The sequence below is a fragment of the Helicoverpa zea genome, chromosome 4 (assembly GCF_022581195.2).
Source record: "Helicoverpa zea isolate HzStark_Cry1AcR chromosome 4, ilHelZeax1.1, whole genome shotgun sequence".
In the NCBI taxonomy this organism is placed as follows: Eukaryota; Metazoa; Arthropoda; class Insecta; order Lepidoptera; family Noctuidae; genus Helicoverpa; species Helicoverpa zea.
This window is the reverse complement of record NC_061455.1, coordinates 3,218,930-3,245,222: the sequence shown is the minus strand read 5'-3', so window position 1 is coordinate 3,245,222 and position 26,293 is coordinate 3,218,930. Positions and strand designations below refer to the sequence as shown.

The following is a 26,293-nucleotide window of genomic DNA, read 5'->3' as shown; positions in this document are numbered from 1 at the left end:
TTTCGAACCGCAAATCAATGATGACTGTCTAGAATTTGTTTATTTTTTTATTTGTTCCTTATTTACGCCAAAATTACTTAGATACTGGATTTGGATGTAGCAATAATCTAGACACACGGCAGTGTGTCCGCCAAGTTCGAGCAAACAAAAGCGACACACCGGCCGTGGGTTAGATTACACGAACCATTTCGGGCCAAATTCGACCCCCCTGTAACTCAAAATCTATCTTATTTATGCATATCAAATTTCTAGTATCTGTTGAGACCCCCTCACTTATCTAAAATACAAAATTTCATTAATATACCTATTGTAGGTCTTGAGATATTGACGTCAGAAAATCGCAATTTTTACTATACACTCACTGACTGACTGACTGACTGACTCACTCATCAAAAACCTAGACCACTTCCAATGGTCGTATTGACTTGCAATTTGGCATGGAGGTAGGTCTTTATGTCAAGGTAAAGGGAAAAATCTGAAAATGGCCAAGTGTGAGTTAGTTTCAAAATAATGAAGGTGTAAATATATACCCGGTGTAAATTTATACCCCTAAGGAACTAATAAAACGAACTAAATTTATCTATACTTATATAATATATCTTCGAATGGTCGTACCGATCTGAAATTCGTTACAAAGGTTTGTATTTAGTCAAAGTAAAGTAAAAATCTGAAAACGGCCAAGTGTGAGTCACTTTCGAAAATAACGAATGTGTAACTTTGATCCACGAACATAATATATGATAACACTAGCTTTTGCCCGCAACTTCGTTCGCGTGGAATAGTGACTACCAGCAGATTTTTGATTCGACCAATAGATGGCGCTATATGTCCGGAATAATTTTATTTTTATTTTTTTTTGTAATAAAAACTATCCTATGTCCTTTCTCAAGTTTCAAACTATGTCTGTACCAAATTTCACACAAATCGGTTCAGTAGTTTAGGCGTGAAGAAAAGACAGACAGACAGACAGACAGACAGACAGAGTTACTTTCGCATTTATAATATTAGTTTGGATGTCATGTCAGTCAGTTGGTAAATATAGTCCATTTAGTTAATCTAGTTCATTTCTTTGTAAGAAGCATAGTGCTTATTCAAAAATCTGAAAGATAGTATAAATGAGACATTTTCTTAACTAACTTAATCATAAGAAAAAAATAAAATAAACTACCTTACAAAAATAAATGAAATCCCACCCAAAACAAAAATGTGAAAGGCTGCCAAGTTCGATAACATGGGAATGCTTCGCCTATAAAAGAAGTGAGATCTGAATAAGTACCAAGTTTAAGTTTAGTTATTTTTTAATGATGTTACTTGGCAAGTTTTAATAGAAAATTATATACTTGATTCATTGCGTAAGTAGGTTTATAACAAGGTGTGTGAAAAGTTGCCAAGTAACATCATTAAAAAGTAACTATTTTTAACTGAGGTATGTGTATGGAACTTGGTACTTATTCAGATCTCACTTCTTTCATAGGCGAAGCATTCCCATATTATCGAACTTGGCAGCCTTTCACATTTTTGTTTTGGGTGGGATATAGTTTATCTAGCAAAATAATATACAGATAAGGCTATTTTTTTCTCGGTAAGGAAAGTACTACCTACGGGAATCGGGAAAACTGAAGCTAATTAGTATAATTATTTGATTAAATTCTAAAATGACAAGTCGTTTATCGAGCTATTAATAACAAAGTGCTACCCACTCAATGTCAATAAAATTACAGGTTATAATAGCAACAATGCAATAATTACATGGAAACGATTAGTTAGTATTTAATCCATTAAATATTACGATAGACTTTGGTTTTTCCTTTATGATAGCTTAGCCTTTAACGCTTTGCGTATGGAGTATTTAATATAGTTCTATTACATTACCTGTATGACGTAGGTATTATATGCTTCCGGATTAAAAAATAGATGAATGTAGGTATATATCTATGTGTCGTCCTCCGAGCCTTTTTCCCAATCATGTTGAGGTCGGCTTCCAGTCTAACCGGATTCAGCTGAGTACCAGTGCTTTACGAGAAGCGACTGCCTATCTGACCTCCTCAACCCAGTTACCCGGGCAACCCGATACCCCTTGGTTAGACTGTTGTCAGACTTACTGGCTTCTGACTACCCGTAACGACTGCCAAGGATGTTCAATGACAGCCGGGACCTACAGTTTAACGTGCCATCCGAAACACAGTCAGTGGTGTCTAAGATATACTTAGAAAGGACATACAAACTTAGAACAGTTGCATTGGTACTTGCCTGACCTGGGATCGAACCCGCGCCCTCATACTTGAGAGGTTGGTCCTTTACCCACTAGGCCACCACGACTTTTTTATACACACTACAGGTATATATCTATGTGTATGTTCAAAAATGTGTTCTTATGTATTTTATTCATTGATCGTTTAAATTGTCCCGCAAACATCATCAGGCCACTAGGGTCTCTAGATGCTTGTTTGACCCGTTGTGTCGGAGGCCCCATTTTACGCGAGACACGATTGATTTTCTATTGTTCTATAATTAGCGACACACAAGAAGCTAATCAAAATGCAACAGAAACTAAAATAGTCTCGTAAATTATTTGTAAAGTTTCATTTTGATCGTGAATAAGCCAGAATCTGAACATTTTGTTAGGACGCTTTTTTTTTCATTAATCTGCTTATTGCACAAGAATACGTAAAATAGAACTAATAGGTAACTTTTTTTCTACACATGTGACTCTCACGTGTTAAGATCTGAGATTATTTTATTGAGTGAATATATTTTAAATGAAGAACTATGTGAACAATGTTTAATTTATTTTGAATAAATTTTACAGCAGTTAAATAATAGTTTGATATTTTAATTTTATAAATACTATTTTCTGCCGGCGGTTTCACCCGCTTCCCGTGAGAACACTTGCATGAACCCGGGTAAAAAAAGCCTATATCCTCGGTAAATAGACTATCTTACACTGAAAGATTTTTCAAACTGGACCAGTAGTTCTTGAGATTAGCAGGTTCAAACAAGCAAACAAACAAACACTTTTGCTTTATTAAATTAGAGTCTAGTATGGTATCATTATTTTATCAATGTTCCTTTGTTCCACTCCCTTCTGAGTCCACACAGAAATACATTTTAAATATCTTTGTTGATAACGGTAGGTAAGTAGTGTGTGATGAAAATCAAAGCAAATCTAGTATATAACAATCCTTAAGTAACCTAGCTGTCTCCATAACGGTACAATCTAACTGTACAAGATATTCTATTTGCCAGTTGGGTAACAAAAAATCTATTGATTTCTTAGTCATGCTCACTTCATCGATAAATGTCCAGTGAGCCTTTACATTTGCAAAATAATATTTGTTCCTCCATGTCACGCTGGTAAGCTGAAATGTTACAAAGTCAAACAGTGCCATGGGGTATCGGAATACCTAGTTCACTGGATTGAGGAAGTCCGATAAGCAGTTGCTCCATGTAAAATACCAGTACTGCGTAACTGTAATACATATAGGGCTTGGCAGATGATAGCTAAGAAATATTATAAAAATCATTATCATTTATTTACTGATATGGGTAATATTTAGTAAATATCAAGCACTGGTACTCAGCTGAATCCGGTTAGACTGGAAGCCGACCCCAACATGATTGGGTTGTTGGCTCGGAGGATGATGGGTAATATTTAGTCATTAAAATTTGAGACTGGACTTTAACCATGTAGAAGATGAGAAAGCTGAAGAAAGACTTGATATAGGTAAATACTACAAAAACTTGAGTGAATGCATAAAATAGAACCATAAAATGATGATTCACTTTTTGCACTTTTCAAATGACGGTTTTGAAACAGGTATCCACACGTGCCGTAAATAGAGCTACTAATTTATGGAAATCTATTCTAGTCCAATGAGACTCATAAAAATCCAAAATCAATGGACTAAAACTAGATAAACCAGTTCTTCCAAAATTGTTATATGGTCATAACCTTACCCTGACCGATGACCATGTGTTGGTCCAAATGACCTTCGAAAATATATTTTTTACGTCATCCAAAAATAGAGTTTCTTTTGAAGTCTATTTACTGTTTGCAATATTTGTAACATTGTGTGCCTCGTTGGTCTAGTGGTCGCAAGCGCGGCTGCTGTGCTCGAGGTCTCGGGTTCGATTCCCGGGTCGGGCCGAAATCGCTTTGTGGGTTTTCTTAAGCTTTCACAAAGCAGCCCGTAGTCTGGAAGTTGGTGATTGATTCACCCGTGCATCGGAGAGTACGTAAATGTCGGTCCTGCACCTGATCTCTCTCCGGTCGTGTCGGATTGCCGTCCCATCGGGTTGTGAGAGTGAAGGAATAGGGAGTACACCTGTGTCTGCGCAAATGCTCGTGCACTATAATATGTCCAGCGCAGCTGGCTGATCTCCTTAAACGAGAACAGCCGCCGTGGCCGAAATCGGCCGTGGACGCCATTAAAATTGTACATTTTCAACTGTAAAATCGCCAATTTGACCAATGGAACAGCAAAATCACTTCTGTCATTGTTTAGTTATTGGTATTATCTTATAAAAAAATACATCTAAAAGGTCCTAATTATTATTAACTAGCGACCCACTCCGGCTTCGCACGGGTTGACAGTACCTATTTTCCCACTATTTAATGTATTTGTGTGTTATATTTTAATCACTCTATCTATAAAAAATCCACATGAAAATCAATTGCGTAGTTTTGAAGTTTTAAGCGTACAAATTGACAAGGGGTCAGAAAAGCGACTTTGTTTTATACTATGTAGTGATAATAATAAAATAACAATAGAGTCTAATAAGGCTCTAGTTATTATTTCACGCCAATTAGGCTGTCAAAGAAGTTTTGGGTAAATAAATATTTTCGAGGAAAGGTAGTCATGATAAGGATTAAGGTCAGGCTTAGCTTGGAGTTTTGGGTTTATCATTATTGCTTACTTTAAGTCTAGATTAGGAAAAGCCTAATCTACTTTGTGGGTTTCTAACTTCCCTTGATAAAAATGATTGAAAAAAGGGTCGGTCTTTCAGACCTTGAAAGTTATCCTTTGGTACTCAAGGGTTAATTTTAAAATAAAGCTTTTGGATACTAGGCATGCTTTTAGTGATTTTTTAGAGTTCCATAGTCAACTAGGAGCCCTTATAGTTTCGACATGTTTATCTTGCGTCATTTATCTGTGATTTTACGCTTTAAGGATTTTGTTTATGACTCCACATAATTATAAATCTGATTTTGAATTCTACGCTCTTTAATCTATTTTTAATCGTTTTAATGACTAGTTAAAAAACTAGTATTAACCAGTTTGAACCCATACGTTTTTACTTGTCCAATAAATGATTAATTCGATACATTATATTCATGAGAATCTACTAAAGAAATAAAAAAAACATGTTATCAAAATATTTTTAAATGTTAAGTGAAATTGAAATCTTAAAATCTACAATTGTCGACGGATTCATCTCAAATGTTCGACAAGCTAATTTAGAACAAAACGGATCCTAAATTAATTCTACCCGATTCTTAACAAGTTGAGGTTTTCAAATTGCGAATTTCTTGATTCAACGTAGAGAATTTTAAGGGCACCGTTTTAATTAGTTTCGGAAAACGTCGGAGAAACTTTGGTACTGGTGATCTTAGTAGGGATCAATAAGATGGATGGATGTGTAGAATGCGACTGATATATACTTTAACCAATCAATCGAATGTGGTATTTATTTTTGACGGTCGTATTTAAAATTAGAATATAGATTAACTGCGTAGTGTCCGACATAAAATGTGAAAAATAAATTAATTTAAATAACTTAGGTATTTATAAGTTGCATGTTCTAGACTCTTTTTGCCACAATGATACATTGATAAAATAATTAAGTCTATTCGAAATTCGTGCCAAATAAAATGATAAACAAATCTTAAATTCAAATGAATACACACTTTTTTAAATCGAATAGATCACAATGCAGAATGAGTGTTTTTAATGAAAAGGTCAAATAGCTACTAAAAATAAATAAAAAACTGTCATTATCACAGCGTTAAATAGAACATTCACGTGCATAAATATTTATTTAATAAAGGTCAAACTGAACTACGGTATCATGTTTTATTTTTATGTATTTTGTCTGGTAGAAAAATGAAATATACCTTCATTAAGTATTCATTAAATAGTTTCGATTAAATATAAAATCTATACAAAATGAATGAGCAAGCGCTATCATTACCGGCTCTCAAATTCTCTCGATCGAATCGAATCGAGTCGAGTCTCGATTCTCAAGAATTGCAGTTCTCATATCCAACCCGAACAATTATAAAACTAACCGTCTTTCAATGCCGAATTCCACCAAAACTCATGAGCTTCCTTAAGCACACGCCAAATATATTCGTCCATTCAAAGTGATAAATAGACATGGTACACCCAAATAAGTAACACGTCATCAATCGCCACAAATGGCGAAACGAAGACGCAAGAAATGTAACAAAATGGAAATTGGTGTAATTTGTTCTGCTCATACCGTGAAACACCCGTTTCCTTCAGTCTATTCGTAATATCGCCTGGCCTGCCAATATTTTTTACATAGACTGTCTTGACGTGAAACAAATCTATTGAGGAGATTGATTTAAGTAGTGAATAAAGTGTGAGTAAGTGATTTGTTCGGTTTGTTTGAATTTAGGATAACAGTGGGCAGTATTAGTCGATGTACAATGTGCATTGAAAAATAATGGTTGCTTGATTCATGAGTCGTTGTAGCCTAGTAGTTTCTGCCTATCAAGTATGTACCTTGTGTACGAGTATTTTAGCTTTTCATGGTAGATAATGTATTTTCCAAGTATGTCTAGAATAGGTACTGCTGACTTAGGGAAAACAATACCTAAAATCTGAAAGGTCCAATACGCCTTTCTGCCTTGCATAAAAAGAGCTTGCTCCGGGATAAACGTTCGTTATCATTCTTATTCGAAACTCACATTTTACATTAATCATTATTTAATCTGAAAGTACTTTAATACTACGGTTTTTTGATACGTTAACTATCAGCACAAATAATTATTTATAAAAAAAAATACTAATTAACTCAAATTCTTCCCAAAGATACCCAAAGAAAGTGTCCCCTATATAATATTATATCCAAGGCCATTTTGTATCTGCGACATCGTAAAGTTACAATGGCACAGTCAAGAATGTAATAACGCAGAAAGAAAGTAAAGATCTAATAAAGACCAATAAAATACGTATCTTGGACTCGTTGATTGATTCGGGTTTGTTTTTTATTCTGATCGTTGCGGATTTGACAAAATGGCGCAGGATCCTCTTTGAGGTCACGACCTTGAATTTCAGACAAAAACTCTATTGTGTATCTCTGTTTAGAGAAAAAACGTGTTCTAGTGCCTTACTTTTGTTGTTGTTCAAAATTATTTTAAGACGCACTTACTTATAACAAAAAATTTAGAGGTACAGCATACCAATTACATATAATATACCAAAAACCATGACATTGAATTATTTTTCTTTTAATATTATACTTTATTCTTAAGCTCAACTTTTAAACTATTAAACTGATAATGCAAATCAATTTTAATCCAAGTCCATCTATAAAAATACTTCGATTGATACAAACTCTGACTGACTAAAATTCCAGGCTTTTTTCAAAGGATAAGGAAAACAAAAGACAGTTCCCATTCGAGGCCTCTGCAAAATGTTCAAAAGGTATCAGGAAGCCTGCTATACGTCTTATAGAAAGACAAGACCGGTAATGTAGGCCGTATATCTTGGTAAATCTCGACGACTATTGCCGAAAATAATATGCTCTCTTCTGAAAAACGATTGTGCACATCTAAAGATACGATGGAGATTTTTAAAGCGGTTTTACGTGGTACGTTTTTAAGTTTATTTTTTGTCTAAAATTGCCGGTTGCTGCTGCACTATAGTTACGTAATCGTACTTAATTATTGTTAAAATATCAGAATTATTGTTAAAAAATTTTGTGTCAATTTTTTTTATTTAAAGTGTCGTTTTATTATTTAAAAAATTATAATCATGCTCGTCAGGTGTTATTTTTTGATCATCAAAAATACGATAGATACATACGTTTTTGACGTGACAACGTCTTAAAAATCGATGGAGCCGGCTGCACGCACGAAAAAACATGACTCATGCGGCGTTACCTCGCTCTGAGGCGTTCCGTTTAAAGCTTGAAGTGCAAGCGAGAGCACGCAACGAGCAACAAAGAGGCACGATCGGCCTCCGCGTTCGGCAACGTTCGACATCTGACGATCAATTTCTTATGACGTTGTCACGTTCGACTATCGTCAGTAAACCGACTTTACAGACAACCGTTTTTTTTTTATCTCCAATGTATCTCACACATACCATTTCTTTTTTTGCTGGACCACAGTTCCGACAGGAGCGTGTTAAACGTATTTTGTGAAAAAAAAACAATTCAATTCTTTTTAAATCACATTCGTGTTTCAAAAGTTTTTCGCTCACTCGGCAATCCATTTAAACACGCGAACATAAATAAGCTTAGATTTATTATATTTTGAAAAACGTTGTTTCTAGAAAGTTGATTAGATAAATCCTAATACTTACACAATGCAACTTAATTTTTTTTTTATTATACACAGTAACAGGTATGAGAAAAGAACAAAAATAATTTCAATTACATTTTATAGCTTTCAGTGTACAGCAAACTTAATATAGCAAAGAAACGATTGTTCTTACCTACCAAGTTGCTTATGCTTAGGAAAATCGTTTTCTCGCGAATTTTAACCAAGCCATAAAATGGAATTTCCTAAAATAAATGTAGGCCAGAAAAGCTTAACATTTAATTTATTAAAATTTGAATAGGCCGCTACTTTAATGAATTTTGGGGTTATGGAAATTTGATATCCTTCAAATAGTTTGCAACTCAAATGTTTGTCGGAAATGTTACATCTCCATAACTTTCTATGGGTTTTGCTCTAAAATTAAATTTTAAAAATATTGTGGAGATAACATGGGGGAAACACTTCGTGATAGAAAACACGTAGCAGCTACCTCTAGATATTATTATAATGTTTCTGATTAGGTTCTTAACTAATGATAAGTTTAAATTAAATAATTTGCCTGCTCAAATTGCTGATCAAATTGAGTTACATAATTATATAAAAAAAAAACAAGTTCACTAATATTTTCTTCTTTACATAAAAGTTTTTACAGATATAGTACATAAACCCAGTCGACCTCGTACATCAGATCCTTTTCCCAAACACCCTTTTACGTCTTGTCGACCGTATTCAGAGGAAGTACCACCATAGGGGCGTTTTCTCCACTAGATCTACCACCAATCGTCTCGGCCTTGTGTAGAAGTGCACCCTAGCCGGTTGTTTGGGAAGTGAACCACCGCATTTTAGATGACCTACATAAATCTGTCGATTTATCGGTTGACGTTATCGGTGTAGTGAAAACGGGACTTCAAAATGCATAAATTTTTTAGACAATTTTTTTAAGGAAGTTTTTTTGTAAATAAGTTTCCATGTTATGTAAATTAATTGACAGTGTAATAAAATGTAATGATATACCTGCTATTAATTACCTACGTAATAGATAAGTAAGTTGTGTATGTGTAGATTTTTTGTAGCTATACGTAAGTGGTAGGTATAAAAAACGGAAGTTTTCCATGCTCGTGGGAACTTTATGGTGTAAAATACAGGCAAATTCTACAAATATAGCTATTTATACTAATTAAATTAGCAGTGTTTTAAATTCACATTTTAGTAACGCGATGCTATTCAGAAAGAGTTAGCTCATCGTTGCACAGTGGTTTTTAAAGGTTTTATGAATGAAAAAACATTAAATAACTTCAGAGTTGATCTCCTGATAATTACCGATATTATAAAGCTGAAGAAGCCTTTTCTCAGGCACTACTTTTCCGATTCAAAAAATATTTCAATGCTAGCTAGTCCATTTATCGAGCAAGGCTATAGACTGTGTTTATCCGGATGCGCAACGTAGTTTCCGCAGGACAAGAGTAAAACCGCTGGAGGAAGCTAGCGTACGAATACGCAGTACACAACAAGTTCGTTCTTATCAATAAAGCTAAGCAAAAAACTTTAAACAATGGAATAACTTGATAGCAATCTTTATCACAGGAAACAGCTTTATTCTAGCCTAGAGTACAACGAACACATCTACCTAATATTTACTATGTAGTAGAACATTTTCCCACTACAATAATCATGTTTTAATTAGAATGGTAAATATTTTGGACTGGCATTTAACTACATTATATTATTATACGTAGGTGCCCACTAAATAACGTCAGCGGTTTCATGACTACCAGCCGCAAAGTTTTCTACTTTCTAGTACTTACACTTTCACATTCCAAGAATCCATGATCTATGAAGTCTAAGCTAAGATTAGAAATCTCACTGCATTGAACCTACCCACACTTTGCTAAAACTGCTACTAAACAGTCGGCCAACAGTTGACCTGATGACCGGTGGTTGTTTTGTACGCAGTCCCATACATAAACTCGATCAAACTGTTGGCCGACTAAAAGTTTTCAGTGTACGGGTAAGTTTAGATCTCATACCCAGTTTTTACTTACTAATGACATTCTCAGGACGTATTTCAACTCTCCATAATTGTTTGAATTTTAATTCCATTCTACGCAACGATTTTTTACGTTAGAATTTTTATAAAATAATCCACAATGATGACATGCAAACAATGATAAATTGCACATAGATCATTGAAATATGCATAAAAGAAAAAATAGGAATTCCTTCAATAATCCTGTTGATTGCATTTGTCATTACAAAATGAAGAACAAATGGTAATAATTGATGATTTACAATGTTGTTGTTTATTTATTTCCTGTTAATTGTTGGTAATCGATAGCAAAAAAATGCGGTATTTTTTTCTGTTTTTAATCCCTCTACACACCACGTGTTTTATGTCATTTAAAAATATATTTATAAGGTGTGTGGTAATTATCGTTTGTCCTTTTTATTATTATCTTCAATCCCCCTCCTTTTTGTGAAGTCAGTCAAACCCCTGTTACAGTACACTAAAGTACAAAAAATAATCTTTCATACTTATTACGCAATGTACAGTTCCACGCATAAATATGGACCACTTACACTTTTTGTCGTAAAAACCTGACTCATTCGCAAAAACACAGTAAGTAAACAAGTATTATGAAATAGTTTATATCACAACGCACACAAAATGCATTCACTCGAGTTACGCGGTAGATGCAGCTTCACTTTCGCTGCAGAGTCGCAACACGGCTTTCTACGTTGACCACAGAGTAAGGCAAGAACAGAGATACCATAATGCAGGCAGGTCAGGCGCCTTCTCCTAGGTCAAATTCGTATGGTGGGCATGACCAAAACGAACGAGTGAATTAACGAGCAATTCGGGTTCTTTGAGACATCAGACAACGATTTTTGGTATTACTAAAATTGTCGGGTCGAAAGAAGGCGTTTAAGGTCGAAAACAGTAACGTTCCTCGTCCCCCGCATTTTGGTGCACTACTTTCTTTGGCGATTTTCCGTCACGGCAACTCTGATATTCATTTTGCTCTCCATGTCAACGACTGACTCAAGGCGAACTGCATAATTTCTTTTGTTTGCGTACTCGCAGTTTATAAGTGCGAAGATTTTTTTTATTCACTTCCTTTTTTTAATGCTTTTATTTTTATTACCGGTTGTAAGTGTATGCCGTAATTGATTTCACTTTCTGCGTGTTTTATTGTTTTTGATAAAGTAATGAATATGTCAATACTTTCTTTATTTTGTAATTTGTAACGTAATTGTATGAACGTTTCCTTTTTTTTTTCAACTCTCATTGGGTTTTGCGTGCGAATCGACTTATATTACCTGGATTTTTGAACTGGTCCTGGATAATTTGTGTTTATAGAACTTTCTACTATGACAAAAAAAAAAAAAACAATTTTAGATTGATCGTTTTTGATAGTTAATGTAAGAAAATTAAATAGATATATACCTTAAACCTAGGTTACTTGTGTTTTTTTTTATATTACTTATTCAGAGTTATAAATTATAGTTCGGCCATTCAGAGAATGCGTTCCTGACACGTCGCGATTGAACTGACGACGTAACTACATTCATTGATTATTGATATAATAATGTTGTTTTAATGCTCCTCAATTGTTAAAACGGTAAACAACCAGCAAAAATATTTTTATCGTAACTGCAACGCCATTGCAAAGTTACGTCGTCAGTTCAATCGCGACGTGTCAGGAACGCATTCTCTGAATGGCCGAACTATAGGTATAAATCCAAGAATCTTTTTTCCTGAAACCCTTTCTAAGATTCAGAAATCCAGAGAAAAATCTCCAATTTTAATAATTCATGAATTATTTCTTCCCACTCTTTTTACGAATAGAGGATCAGGGAACCTAGTTTTAAAAAATGTACCGTTTACAAAATAAATTATGGTCTTTCACTAAGTGAAAAATATTTGGTTCTGCTTGGCATTTGGCAATTTTGAATTTACATCCAGATCTTTTAGATAAAATATGCTGCAAAGGAGAGATAAACAATCGGTTTAATATTATATGTATACCTTGTGAATTACCATTTTTATACATGGCCATATGACACATAAAAACTCACCTTGTCAAAGCAAGTTTCGTCGAATCAAAATTGCAGAACTTCTAATATTCAAGTAAAACCTGAACCTAAAAATTTAAGCACTCTTTAAATAAAGTTGCGAGTCCGAACACATATATCTTTTGTGGACTGTACACGGTCCAGTCTATTCATTATTAAAAAGGGTCCAGATGTAAGGCAATCAATAAGAAGTCCGTTTTCACCCACAACTTGACCAGAGGATAGTATAGGCCTCATTGAGGTAGGAAATATAGCTGAGATGCCATAAGGAAGGTAGGTCAGGCGCCTTCTTGTAGGTCAAATTAGTACGGTGGGTATGATCAAAACGATCAGTTACGAGTAAACTAACGAGCCGTTCGAGTGCTTTGAGACATCTGTCTACGATTTTTATCTATCCAAAGAAAGAAAGAAAATACATTTATTCACATGGACATAACGCATAGACAAATACAAACAATAATACAAACAAAAACGAATTAATAATAACATAGAACTACAGAAGACAATACACAATAGTGGGGGAAATATGCGTCACATCCACGCGAAAAGGCCCTTGCTCAGCATGTTGCTGTCACTCTGTTGGACAGAGTCTCAGCGCTGGTTTTCAGCAAAAGCCGAAAGCTGACGTGTTAACGTCCGCCGGCAATTTAAATAATATATGTTAAAAATAAAACAATAATATATAAAGAAGGAGTATAAGGGCACAGAGAGTAAGGTTCCTCGGCCCCCGTCGTTTGGCGCGCTACATTCTTAAGAGATTTCCCGTTCTGGCACCTCTGCTTAGTCGTTTTGTACTCCATGGATTTTACTCACAGCTTGACCAAAGGATAGTATAGGGATATTCAATCTTTCGTAAGCACCGTGTCATTGGAAGGTTCATTTTGTTAGCTTCGACCAGTATTGGTACAAATAGGTACACGTTTGTACATTCTATATTTGGATATTTAAAGATTAGCGTTGGCTGTCTAGTTTTAAAAATGAAAAGTTTTCCAGTGACGTGATGAGAAATAAGAGATTTTAAAATTCGAATGTCTGGTAGCTCTACTATGTTACTTTTAGGGTTCCCAACCTACAAAAGAAAATGGTAACGCTTGTAGGATCAGTTTGATGTTAGGCTTTCGGAGAAAAATAAATTGCAATGTAAAAAAAATATTCAGTGTAAACTTTTCTTTCCAATCATAAGATTTATGATGATAATGATAGGGAAAAGTACTTGCCTCTTTAAATTCCTCGTATCAGAACATAATCGTTTTCCTGATTCTGTCGAACAAAGGAATTAAGAGTTTTGTAGTTGATAACTTGTAAATTACAGGAGATAGCCAAAGAGTATTTTAAAGGTTAATTTCAACCAATTTCACCGTAATAGGACTTCCTTGTTAAAAACAATGATCTTTTATGTGAAATATCAAGTTATTTTCCATTTCTTGGTTCCCAACCAACCTTACAAATATGATTGTGGATTGTACCAATGCAACTTTTCTAAGTTTGTATGTAGACCACTTTGGATACCAATGACCGTGTTTCGGAAGGCACGATAAACTGTAGGTCCCGGCTGTCATTGAATATCTTTGGCTGTCGTGGACGGTAGTCAGAAGCTAGTAATTTTCCACTGTGACAAATGGGCATTCATAGTTTTTATTCCGTTAGTTTTTGTCATTTGTCAAACAAATAACTAAAGTAACAAATCAATGTTAATTAGGCAGTTTTATAGAATAATTTAATCAACAACTTTGTTTATGATCAACAGTGTAGTTTCCGCCTGCAGGTTGGGCCGTGTAGACTGTTTGGCGCGATAAAATAACATATAAGTTACTTTTAAGTAGGTATATTCTTCATGGACATTGGTAATACCCACTATATTTGTTTAATCGATTTTGTGGTTTTAATTTTTTCGGCTTGCAATGTTCCAATCTGTATTTGGCTTACGGATTGATACAGAGAGGCTGTATTTCATGTAGCTTTAATATTGTGACGAATCAAATGCAATTATACGAATCAAAAGTCGGCTACGAAATATATTTAAGTTCCACACAATACAATATTTTATAATGTACTTGTAATATTGAAGTTTCGATATTCACAGGTTTCAAAATCAGATATCTAATAGTGCTATAAACTATCATTAACAAGAATTAGTAATTAGAAGAGCCTGCTCAGATAAGCTTCGATTACACACTAGTTTATAATGCACTTATAACTATTATTAAGATACCAATAATTGTAAAATTACACTCGAAGCTATAATTATTCACCAAGTTTAGAATTTTCATAAACTTAACACTTTATTCGAAAAGTTATAAGCCACAAGGCAAGTAAATGTGAAATAAAATATCTTACAAACTGTATTATCTTACAGTACTAAGATACGAGTTCTGTAAGAATAATATTCTCTAACTTTATATTCGTCCTATTGCAAAATCCAGATTGAGGACATCAGTTACTGCTAGTTTAATTAACTCATAAATACCGTTTCAGTATTTTATTACAACACGCCATTCATATAGTAGGTAAACGTCACAATAAATGAAGACATAATGTTATAGTTCGTATCTATTTATTTAAAGATGTAATTCAATTTTAAACTAATAATTTTGAAAATATAAAAATTAAGACAACACTCCATATCTGTGGTTCATTACACTTGTTTGTTAACTAGCGTGGGCTGGTTTATCCAAAATTATAACAATGTTATCATAGTAGTGATTCAGGAAAAGTATATAAATTAAATATTATTATTTATCACACATTCATTTTGGAGAAGATGATGTACGAGGGTATAATATTTACTATCATGTACGATCAATTCAGTTAAAATTTTTGCCACCGTTTTGCCATCAGCCGGTATATCCCTTTCAACAGAGCAAAAGACTCACAAGTAACAGGTTCTAGGTTTAAGATAAACAAAAAACGTACATAGCAACAAAATAGCTAGAAAACACGTTTTAAGAGTCAATGACTTTGTATGAACTCTCTTTTATAAAGCTTACTAAACTGTTAATAAAAAAAGTAATTAGTCAAATCTAACGGTCCGGTGTTGCGACGAAATATTTTTTGTTTATCTCACACTAAATAAATAATACCCAAATATGGATACGCAGATGTTTGTTACAAGCAAAAACTGCAGTATTTATTTCGATGAATCTGAGCAGTAATATAGCTTAACCATGGTGATGAGTTACTGCAAAGGTTTCGCTGTAAACTAAACCTACTAAATTACTGACCCGAATTAGATGCATGCGTTTTACACTCTTGTTTTTTGGTACTATACACTCTTGTAACACAGTTCATACTAGCATAGTCCTATAATAAATTTGAAAAAAAAAAATCCTCAAAAAATTACTCAAAACCGGACCTTTAATTAACCACTTATCACTCAACGCAGGATTTAATATTATACACCGCTAATTCTAGGTAGTTTAATTAGAAACCATGGTGAAATGTACTGCCTTACCGGAATGCGTTTACAACATAGCCCTTGTGAGGCGAGGCTTGCATTTCCACCGTGAAAACATAATGATGATGATTTTGAACGAGCACGTCAAAAAATAATCAATTAGATTTTGTCATAAAATATTATGATAATATAGACAAGCTTTTCAGCTAAATTCAGCAGGTAGATTAACGCTCAAGCCTTCTCTCTCACAGAGAAGGATTGAGCGTTAATCCACCACCACCGACACCACGCTTGCTCATTGCGCATGGGTGATTTTAGATTTTATAGTCCAGGTCTCCTCGATATGTTTTCCTTCGCATTAAATCAGTCGCTGGTATACAAGATATGCTCAGAAAGTACATGCAAAGTGAGAAAAGTAGCACTCTAACCTGGAATGAAATCCAAGTTGATACTTGAGTGGTTGGTGCTTTATCCACTAAATGCATTAACTCATATTAATGCATTTATAAACACTTTACTATACCGTGTGTTTTTATTATCTTTGCAATATCCGACCTGCTACCCCATTTCGTAATCTGATCCAACATTCTTTTAGATTTCGACAGAGTTTTGCTTAATTTCTCAAAAGGATATAAAATATATGCTCAACCATGTACCAGTAATATAATTTCGACGCCATTTGGCATGTACAAAAAAACATTACGTACTGACTCCCCAAAAAGGAGGAACTTCTCAATTTTAATTTTTCATATCCAAATCTTAAGAAAAAATACTTACTTCACGAAATTATTTCTACGACCTTGTTCAAGATAAGACTTAGAAGTTAGAACCGCGACCTAAATTGGTTACAAAATTCATTATGTTGAGAGGCCACCAGCTTATCTTGAGTAGGAAAATTTAGTCACGATTTGTATAGTAGGGTACACCTTACTGACAAATAATTTATTAAAAAAATAACTATAAGTACCTAGTTTTCAGTAAATAACATAAATTATGTGCAGAAGAAATAATTCTCAGTAAATGCAGTTACGTCTTATATAACTTGGACTTGCGTATGCTTATTAACAGCTGCTAGGCGTATAATTTAGTTAAAGCATCGTTGCTATATTATTATCGTAGAGCAATAGTCTAGAATCTAGAATGACGCATTTAACACACGTGACACGTAATTTAACCCTCAAAGCGATTTTGTCTGACCCGGGAATCGAACTCGCGACCCCCTGCAGAGTAATCGCGTTTGGCAACAAATAGCCCGAACATTTGCTCTCATACAAAAAGGCACGCGATCACTGAACTTGCTCAAAGCTAATTAGCGTATTGAAGCTAAATTTAGGCCTAAGTTTACATCTATAGTGAGCTTACGGTTTGCTGCTCATAATTCAAGAAACCAAAGTCATCATCTGCCTAGCTTTTCCCAACATATTTGGGTAAAAGCTAGGCTATAGACTACCTATCTGACCTTTACGAACCAGTTTCCCGGGCCCAACACCCCTTGGTTCAAGGATTCATGAAACAAAAGTACAAAATTGAAATTAGTTCTAAAAGCAGGTCATAAAATATCTTTCGTAATTTGAATACTTTAAAATTAAATTATAATCAATGCACTGCCATACCCTAGAACGAAAATCTTGCACAATATGACATTGAAGTTCAGGAATTCATAAATTTTGGCAACTGTAAATTAACAATGTATGCATAATATTATGCAAAGGCCATGACTAAGATCATTAAATTAACACAATAATTAATTATCGTGTGAGATGATTTATACATAGATACTGAACGATAGATACGCAAACTACCCATATATTTAAAAAAAGTTATTTGCGTTAACATTTCAGTCACATTATTCGAAAAGAGAATCCGCTAAATATTGTATACCATAGCAACTCGAAAAGCAAAATACCCAAAAAATTGGTCAATTTCCAAAAAGCTTTTATATACTTAGTAGGTACTTACCCGTATTTTTTTCTTCCTCTGAAAAATTTCGTTATAATGCCCATCATAATTATACTGATTGTGGATGATATATAGCAATTACGTATCACCATTGTTCTGTCATTTTCTAATTAAGTATTATTTATTGTTCACGTTTTAGTATTTTTCACTGAACATCTTTATCCATTTCGTGGTATATTTGCAATAAGATCTGATAAGATCTGATATGTAATTAATTACCCCTGTTTAGATACTCGTATAAATCCATCTCTGTATGAGAGGAGGCCCAGGAGTGGAGCGATAAAAGGGATGATGATGAGTTATAATAAAAAATAGAAAATCAGATATGACTGTCGATATGGTTGATTTTATTACGACTTCAAGTGAATTTGCATATTGATAAATTTTGGAACCTTTATTAGTCACATTGCTGAAGTCGAAACTTTTGAACGTCCTTTGTCCAGCAGTGGAAGTTTTTCGGCTGAAAAGACGACAATACTTATTGGTAACTTTATTGGCTCACTAGTATTTTATTTGTTTCAGGTGAACGCAAGATCCTCAATAATATTTCTGGAGAGTTTCGTTCAGGAGAGCTGACATGCATTCTTGGACCTTCTGGCGCTGGCAAATCCACATTACTGAATATACTGGCTGGATATAAGTAAGAATTGATTTTAACCTACTCATATTATAAAGTCAAAGACTGTTTGTATCAACGCGCTAATATCAAGAACGACTAGACGATATGATACGACGAGACAGAAAAAATCTCGCAGTCTTAGATCCCCCATTTAATGAGAAGGGCTATAGGCTGCTTTTTATCCAGGAGTGTGAAGTAGTTTCTACGAAGCGAGTGAAACCGTGAGCGGGAATAATACATAATAATCTTTGTAGTACTATTATCTTGTTTATATATTCTACTTCACATTATAATTAAATCAAAGTGGGTGTTTAAGGTAATAACAGATTAAAATAATCATCATTGTCGATGATAGCATATAATAATTACTCAATTCATTTAACTTCTCACGCACATAGTCTAGAGCCTGAGAAAGGGTATAACTTAGTTTTTACCCGGATGGGGGAAATAGTTTCCTAGGCTTTTTGACCATACGGTGCTACTCACGTCAGCACCGTATCCTACTCTTTGCTAATCCTATATGTATAATAGTTTTGCTTATATTCAATACTGTCCAAAGGTTCATCATTTGTCGCTATTTCTACTAAATTATAATTATGAGCCTTATTAGAATAAATATGAAGTTAAATGTCATAAAAAATATTTATTGCCTCTAAAAAGTGTTTTCAAGGTTATTTTTTAACCGTATGATGTTCATTCTCCACGAGGTCTCATAGACCTTAATGAGTTTGTGATGTCATTATGTGATAATTAGAGGCTTAATCCTTTGTCATGTTAAGCATGAATTTATGGTCCATGACTTCACAAGAATTAAGTTTCTTTACACAACAAAAATGACAAGCTATCTCATAGTTGTGTTAGGTACTTACCTACCTACCCTCTTACTTCTTACTGTACACCCTTGCGTGTTACTATAATTCTTTACAATCCATCATCATTTTATTTTCCCACTGCTGGGTACAGGGCTCCTATAGTACAGATACAGGCCTCCTCTCAAAAGAGAATCCTTTGCAATCTAGGTATTAAAATATTCAGGAAAACGTCATAGCCATCTATTGTTTTATTTCTAACTTTTTAACTCGTTTGAACAACCTTTCATTTTCCACCATTTTAATTGATGAATAGAAGATATCTGTAGTAATAATAGAAATTCTCTTCTTTTAAATCTACGATCCTTTGATCTGAGTTTTAAATAAAAATAATAATACATAGTTCTAATAGATAAGCCCTGCAAAACATTTTAATTAGTTTTTAAGCGACAACATCATTACTGAATGAATTAATTATAAAGGAATTTTAGATAATACAGTTCTTAGAATAAAAACAAGGTCAATACTTTTTTAATAAGTTTTTTATTGTTTTCTGTCTACAATAAATCCCACAAATAGATATCATAATTTAGTTAAACCAATTGAATCGAATGTTTGTATTTTGAATTCTGTGGTCACAGGTATTGTAGTAGTTTTACTGGTAGTATACCTAGATTGAAGAAAAGAAAAGTGCAGCCGCTCCATGCTACATATTGATATAGAACGTAATTTTATAGTCAGCTGCACTTTAAGTCGATTCCAACATAGTTGGAAATGGCCTAGGCAAATGATGATGATCTTGAGCCCTATGGAGTGGAAACAATACTGACTTATTTTTTATCTGAGTGCGTCAAGTATATTTTTTAGGAATAAAAACCACGAGAGACTGATTGTTCAAAATACTGGAACTTTGAATCCGCTAACAAATTCTCATTTGCATACTTAACAAATGACGTGTTTGCGGTTTTATTAATAACAGTATGTAAAAAATAAATCACGCTCATATTATGACATAATAACTGGTTATATAAACCATAAATTGTTATTTATGATTAATAGTCACAATTTAATTTGTATGTTAATTATAAAGATGATAGCGTTAAGGTAGGTTTTTAAACCTAGCTGCCGACTGCTACTGCCGAACGCACATGCCGCGACTGAATGCAAAACAATTGATATCTAAAGGCGACTGCACGTGCTGCTGCCGCTTCGATCCAAAACGGTTAGGTACATATAAATACATACCAACCAGTAGTGCAGTGGCCGATTTAATGCAGTCGCGGCATGTGCGATCGGCAGTTGGTATTCAAAACGTACCTTTAGAGATAAAAATACATGGAGATAAAAGTCAGTTTCTTAAAACTATTCTCACGATACAAAACTATTAAGATTGTGATGTTTTAATACCCTACAAATATGGCATCTATGACCTAGCTAATAGCCAAGTTAGTATCAACGGAGTCAATAGATCAAGGTTAGCATACTACATAATAGGGTATAGTTATTTCAAATCGCTCTAGTCATATTGTTTGAGTACCGTTATGTTCTACAGACCTATGACAACCTATTTTTCACAATATCATCAAGGCATTTGTTTGCCGTGGTAGCTACCCGAACGCCTGTTTGATAATAGATAGCTTGACCACATAATAAGAATAAGCAACGCTTTGTGCAATCGGTCAGTGGATGGGTGACCATCATATCATGAAGAGTTCCTCCGTGTTTCGGACGGCACATAACATTAGCCCCGACAGTCATTTCTGACCTGCCTTTTGATGCCTAAATCTATCAACCATCTCCATTTCTCCCCATTACATTAAAAACGCAACCTTACGTCTTTCTCTTACAGTTCAAATGGCGTAAACGGCCGAATAACAGTGAATGGCCACAGCAGAGATATGAGGGTGTTCAAGAAGTTAAGCACGTATATAATGCAGGATGATCTGCTGCAGCCGAGGCTCACAGTGCAGGAGGCGATGGGAATCGCTGCTAACCTGAAGCTGGGGAAGGAGTTGGGAAAGGCTGAGAAGGAACTTATTGTGAGTTTATATATATTTTTTTTCTAATAGTAAATAGCTGATTTCCCGCGGTTGCTGGGGAATTTTCTTCCTGTACCCAGACCTGTAAGAAATATAGGCTTTATTACCAGGGAATAGTCTGCCTTTCTAACAGTGAATGATTTCTTCAAATCGTATCATCGTTCAGTAGTTCCAGAGTCTTTAAAGGGGTACAAACAAAAAAATAAAAATATTATTGCGCTCTATTATTTTAGTAAAGTTACAATTAAACGGTACGTAGGTACCTAAGATCTAAAACTTGGCTCGTGTTCTGAAAAGGCGAGTCAAATCGATGATCGAAATCAAAAAAAATTGTCTCGGTCCAAAATATGAATTTGATATTAAATATATTTCCTTTAAAATGTTGAATGATTTATGGTACAAAATATAATAAATTCAAAGATTCTAGGCCTTAGTTCCCAACATATAATTGGAAAGATGTTAATCTTTCCTGTCTAGGAACTGGTTATAAAACAAATTAAGTACTATGATATCATGAAAAAAAGTACGAAAACTTGTTTTACCCATACTAACATAATGATATCTTTTGCTATTTGTATCCTCAAAAGTATAAGGAAATGTTATGGGGAAAACCGACCTCACTGTTATTATTCTGATATGAAGTTAAAATTAATCTGTCTTATGTAGAGATAGGTATATAAGTGACTAGCTTCCGCCCGCGGCCTAGCCTGCGTCGAGGTCGGTTATATCGCGTTTCCAAGGGAACTTCAAAAGTCCGGTATATAAACTATCCCATGTTCTTTCTCAAGGTCAACTTAATCTCTGTACTAAATTTCATTAAAATCTGTTCAGTGGTTTAGACGTGAAAGCTTAACAGACAGACAGACAGAGTTACTTTCGCATTTATAATATTAGTAGGGATAGTAGGGATTCTCACGCTTTGAGCAAGACTCAAAGTGTTAGTGCAGAAGTATAAAACCAATATTCCACTTTCGTTTTCCTGATATAGTTTATTTTATTAATGTACTATCTATTCATCAGTAGTTCTGCAATTTTGTTTCTTCCTCTGTATTTCTTATTTTTTTTAAAGTTCGTGTAATCCATATAGACCCAACTATTTTGGATGTGACTTATTGCCATTAAATCATCATGGTTTCTATACGCAACCCTGAAAGCGAAACTAATATTTAAATCCAATGAAGCAGTTTTATCCCCTCGTACATCTACGCGAGCCCAAACCAAAAATCCACGCTGGTGACAAAATTACAAACAAGACAAAGTGCCATTAATTAAAATTTGAATGCACGAAATTAATCAAAGGTTATCGCACCTTTACAGAGTTAAAGCAGGTCTTTAACACTTCTTCAACAATTCATAAATAAAGATTATTTGCTCATAATTATCTTTGAAAAGTTAAGTACGGTTGAGCGAAAGGTATCTGCGGAATCAATTTAATTGATTGGAGCGAGAGTAATGGTTTGGTTGACTTATTTATTTGAGTATTTGTGGCTGATTTGAGTCGAGTTAAAAACTTGACAGTATTGAATTTCTTCGTTGTATTTTTATTACATTTATAGAAAAAACTGGATTGAGGATGTCAGATAGGCAGTCGCTTCTTGTAAAGCACTGAGCTGAATCCGGTTAGACTGGAAGCCGACCCCAACATAGTTGGGAAAAGGCTCGGAGGATGATGATGATAGAAAAAACTGCAGTGTCTGCCTGCTTGTTTGTTTGTTTATATATAAACTTATATACACCTAAAATAATGTAGATACTGTAATTTTCACGAAGAGGAAGTCATATATCGGGTGTGTCGTTCATAATCACATTAAATGAAATGCGTTAGTATACTGGTTAATACAAGGTGTTGATTTGCATTTGTGCCATAGCTCAGGAGGAGGACATACAATACGTAAATAATCCATTGGAATTACAGTAGATGGGAAATAACTAATATGCACTGCTTTTTTTGTCATTGTAATGTCGTGGTATTTCCGAAGTAATCCAATTTTATGAATGAAATTTATGAGTGATCGTTGCGCGTGCTTTGTGTTTGCGTTTGTGTGAGGGTGCAGCACGGTTTTAACGCCAGTAACATACGCACCAAGTTTAAATAAGGCTAGATGACATTTACGGAATTCCGAAAAAAAAATAAAGAAAAAAAATTACGTACCAGTTTTTTTATTGATTTGGGTCGAGAATCATTAGCATAATTACCTCCTTGAATATGGCACGGATGCAAATCAACAGCTTGTATATGTCGATTAGCACAAAGGAAAAATAAAAATAAACAAAAATAAAAAAATGAATTTTTCGAACAAAGTAAATAGAATAAAAATGTGCGAAAATAAGAACACCATATACATGTCAGTCATAACAAACAACTGAAATTCTCCCTTGAAAACTGACAGATGTCAACTGATCAAAACATTCGATACTCCTAACTTTATCTCTGCTTTACACATGATTTTGTAAATTATGAAAACGAAAAATGACTCCTGTGGCTAAACCACTGAATGGATTAGGTTATTTTTTTTACAATTCGCCATAGAATATCATAAAGTATATGTGATAGGATTTAATGTGATTAGGTACGACACACCCGTTATAATTTATATTCACACGTGCAATTATATTGCGAGTTGTTCCTATACCTACAGAACAAAAGTTAACAGACAACACGTGTCATTGTTCACTCATTAATCTCTTTGATGCCGACATACGTCAAAGTGAAAATAAATGCAAACGCGGATGCAACGTAAAAGAAACAAAAAGAATACTTAATGTCATATTTAACAACAAAAGGGGCGATTAACTACGAGAAAATGATAAAGGAAGATCGAAAATGTCAATAAACTCCTTAAAAAACCACTGGCCTTTAAAATATTTAATCGATGAAAGGAAATTTCGACGTTCCTGCTATTAATTATTTATGAAGTTCTTTCTTTATTTTCATTTCAACAATGAGGAGGAAGTGAGTAAATTATCATAATACCTACACTTAAAGTACTCGATTAATCATTTGGCTTTTAAATAATATGTAATGTCATCAGGATGCATTCTTTTGTTTCCCTGTTGCACTCACAATGCGTTGACACATTTAATGAAATGAAAGGGGTATAGTATAGGGGTACCGAATCTTTTGTGCAGTTGACAGCTGTCAATTTTTCTAGAATATTTTTTTGTATTGACTGCCAGGACTGTCAACTGCACCAATAAATGGTCATACCATACATAGTACTGTTACATTTTCCTTGAACCGTGTTGTTTTTATAGATTTAGGACTATTCTAGCGTCATCATTATTGGACAGGTAGATACTAAACATAGTGGAACGAAGGAGATTAGAAGTTCAAATCCTCACAAAAATATCCTTAAAATATCCTAAAAATAATAAGGATGAAACATTTTTGTGTTTGACTGTACAAAAGACTCCAAAACTACAGGACCAAATAAAAAATAATAATAATACTGTTGGGAAGCTAGACTATTCCTGAGTAACATGGGCTATATTTATCCCGGTACGAGCAGTGATTTCCATGGGACGCTAATGAAACCACGGGAAATATTTAATGAATTAAGATCGTTAACGGAAAACAGTTATTTGAGACAATGGTATTTCAATATAGGGGCTCATTGACATATCGGACAATAGCTGTATTGATCAAGACTAATGCTTGACATGATTACGAATCAATTGTCACTATTATACTAGACTCGAGTGGAAACGCTTATAAACTGGTATTGCGAACAAATTCATATGTGATTAGTAATAGTCTGGCTAGTGAAGTAGAATATTACTAACTATTATTTATATATTAGGCACTCAAACTTCATCTAACCCATACAATCGGGCAACATAGGATAGACATCACATATTTTTTTACAAACTACTTAACTTTAATCAAACACATAGGTTAATTGAACGTATAAAAATATATATATATATATATATATATATATATTTTACCATAAAGAATAAATATTAAATGTGTGAGTTTTGACACACCCGATACATTATCCAGGACCACAATTACCTATTGTTTTCAAGTTTCATTCCTTCTGACCAAGAACCGAGTTAACACCAACATACATGCCTGCGTTACAAAACTTCATCCTAATGACGTTCCATTTACGAATCAATGTGCTAGACAATTTCTGTCCTTACTCAGACAGGCCCTTAATCTAGATAACCAATTAAACAATCAGTACTTGTACCAAGTTGAATGAACTCAACTAGAAGACCCTTTTAAATCAGATTAGATCACGTTTGCTTTATATTGGACCATGAAAACTTTTGGATGGAGTACTTGGCTGTGATCCATCAGTAAACCTAGTATAAAGTACCTGATATGCAAGAAAAATATGAGGTATTATCTTTGTAAGATGCCATTGGATTTTCATCTCTATAACCTAACACGTAGAGTATATAATACAAATTTAACACGGTTGTTTATATTGTTTTCAGGTTGAAGAAATTCTTCGAACTCTTGGCCTCTGGGATCACAGGAACACGATGACTGAAAAACTGTCTGGCGGTCAGCTTAAACGGTTGTCTGTCGCGTTGGAACTTGTCAACAACCCACCTATCATATTTTTGGATGAACCTACTACGTAAGTATAAATGACAATAAACAAATAAGACAAATCCTATCCTATCTATGGAATAATATAATGGAAAGTTGCCTAGCCTCTTTCTCAACTATGTTGGGGTCGGCTTCCAGTCTTACTGGACGCTGCTGAGTACCAGTGTTTTACAAGGAGCGACTGCCTATCTGACCCAACCCACACCCCTGGGTCCTATCCTTAAAACGTCATTATCGATAAAATTAAAGATATACAATCCTACAGCAGTCTTGCACACCCTAATAATTCGTGCCATTTTTAATCCGTGGGTCAGGCTATATAA

At 34.2% G+C, this 26,293-nt stretch overlaps 1 protein-coding gene across 2 annotated transcripts in view; it reads left to right on the top strand.

Moving 5' to 3' along the window:
* The window catches only part of LOC124629724 (ATP-binding cassette subfamily G member 4-like), a 52,865-nt gene that overhangs the window by 14,253 nt on the left and 12,319 nt on the right, over positions 1 to 26,293 (top strand). For both annotated transcript variants that reach the window (XM_047163243.1, XM_047163242.1), the window contains exons 2-4: positions 18,462 to 18,579; positions 21,217 to 21,406; positions 25,853 to 25,998. In XM_047163243.1, the coding sequence (XP_047019199.1) occupies positions 18,462 to 18,579; positions 21,217 to 21,406; positions 25,853 to 25,998 (454 nt within the window). The remainder of the gene's footprint in view (positions 1 to 18,461; positions 18,580 to 21,216; positions 21,407 to 25,852; positions 25,999 to 26,293) is intronic.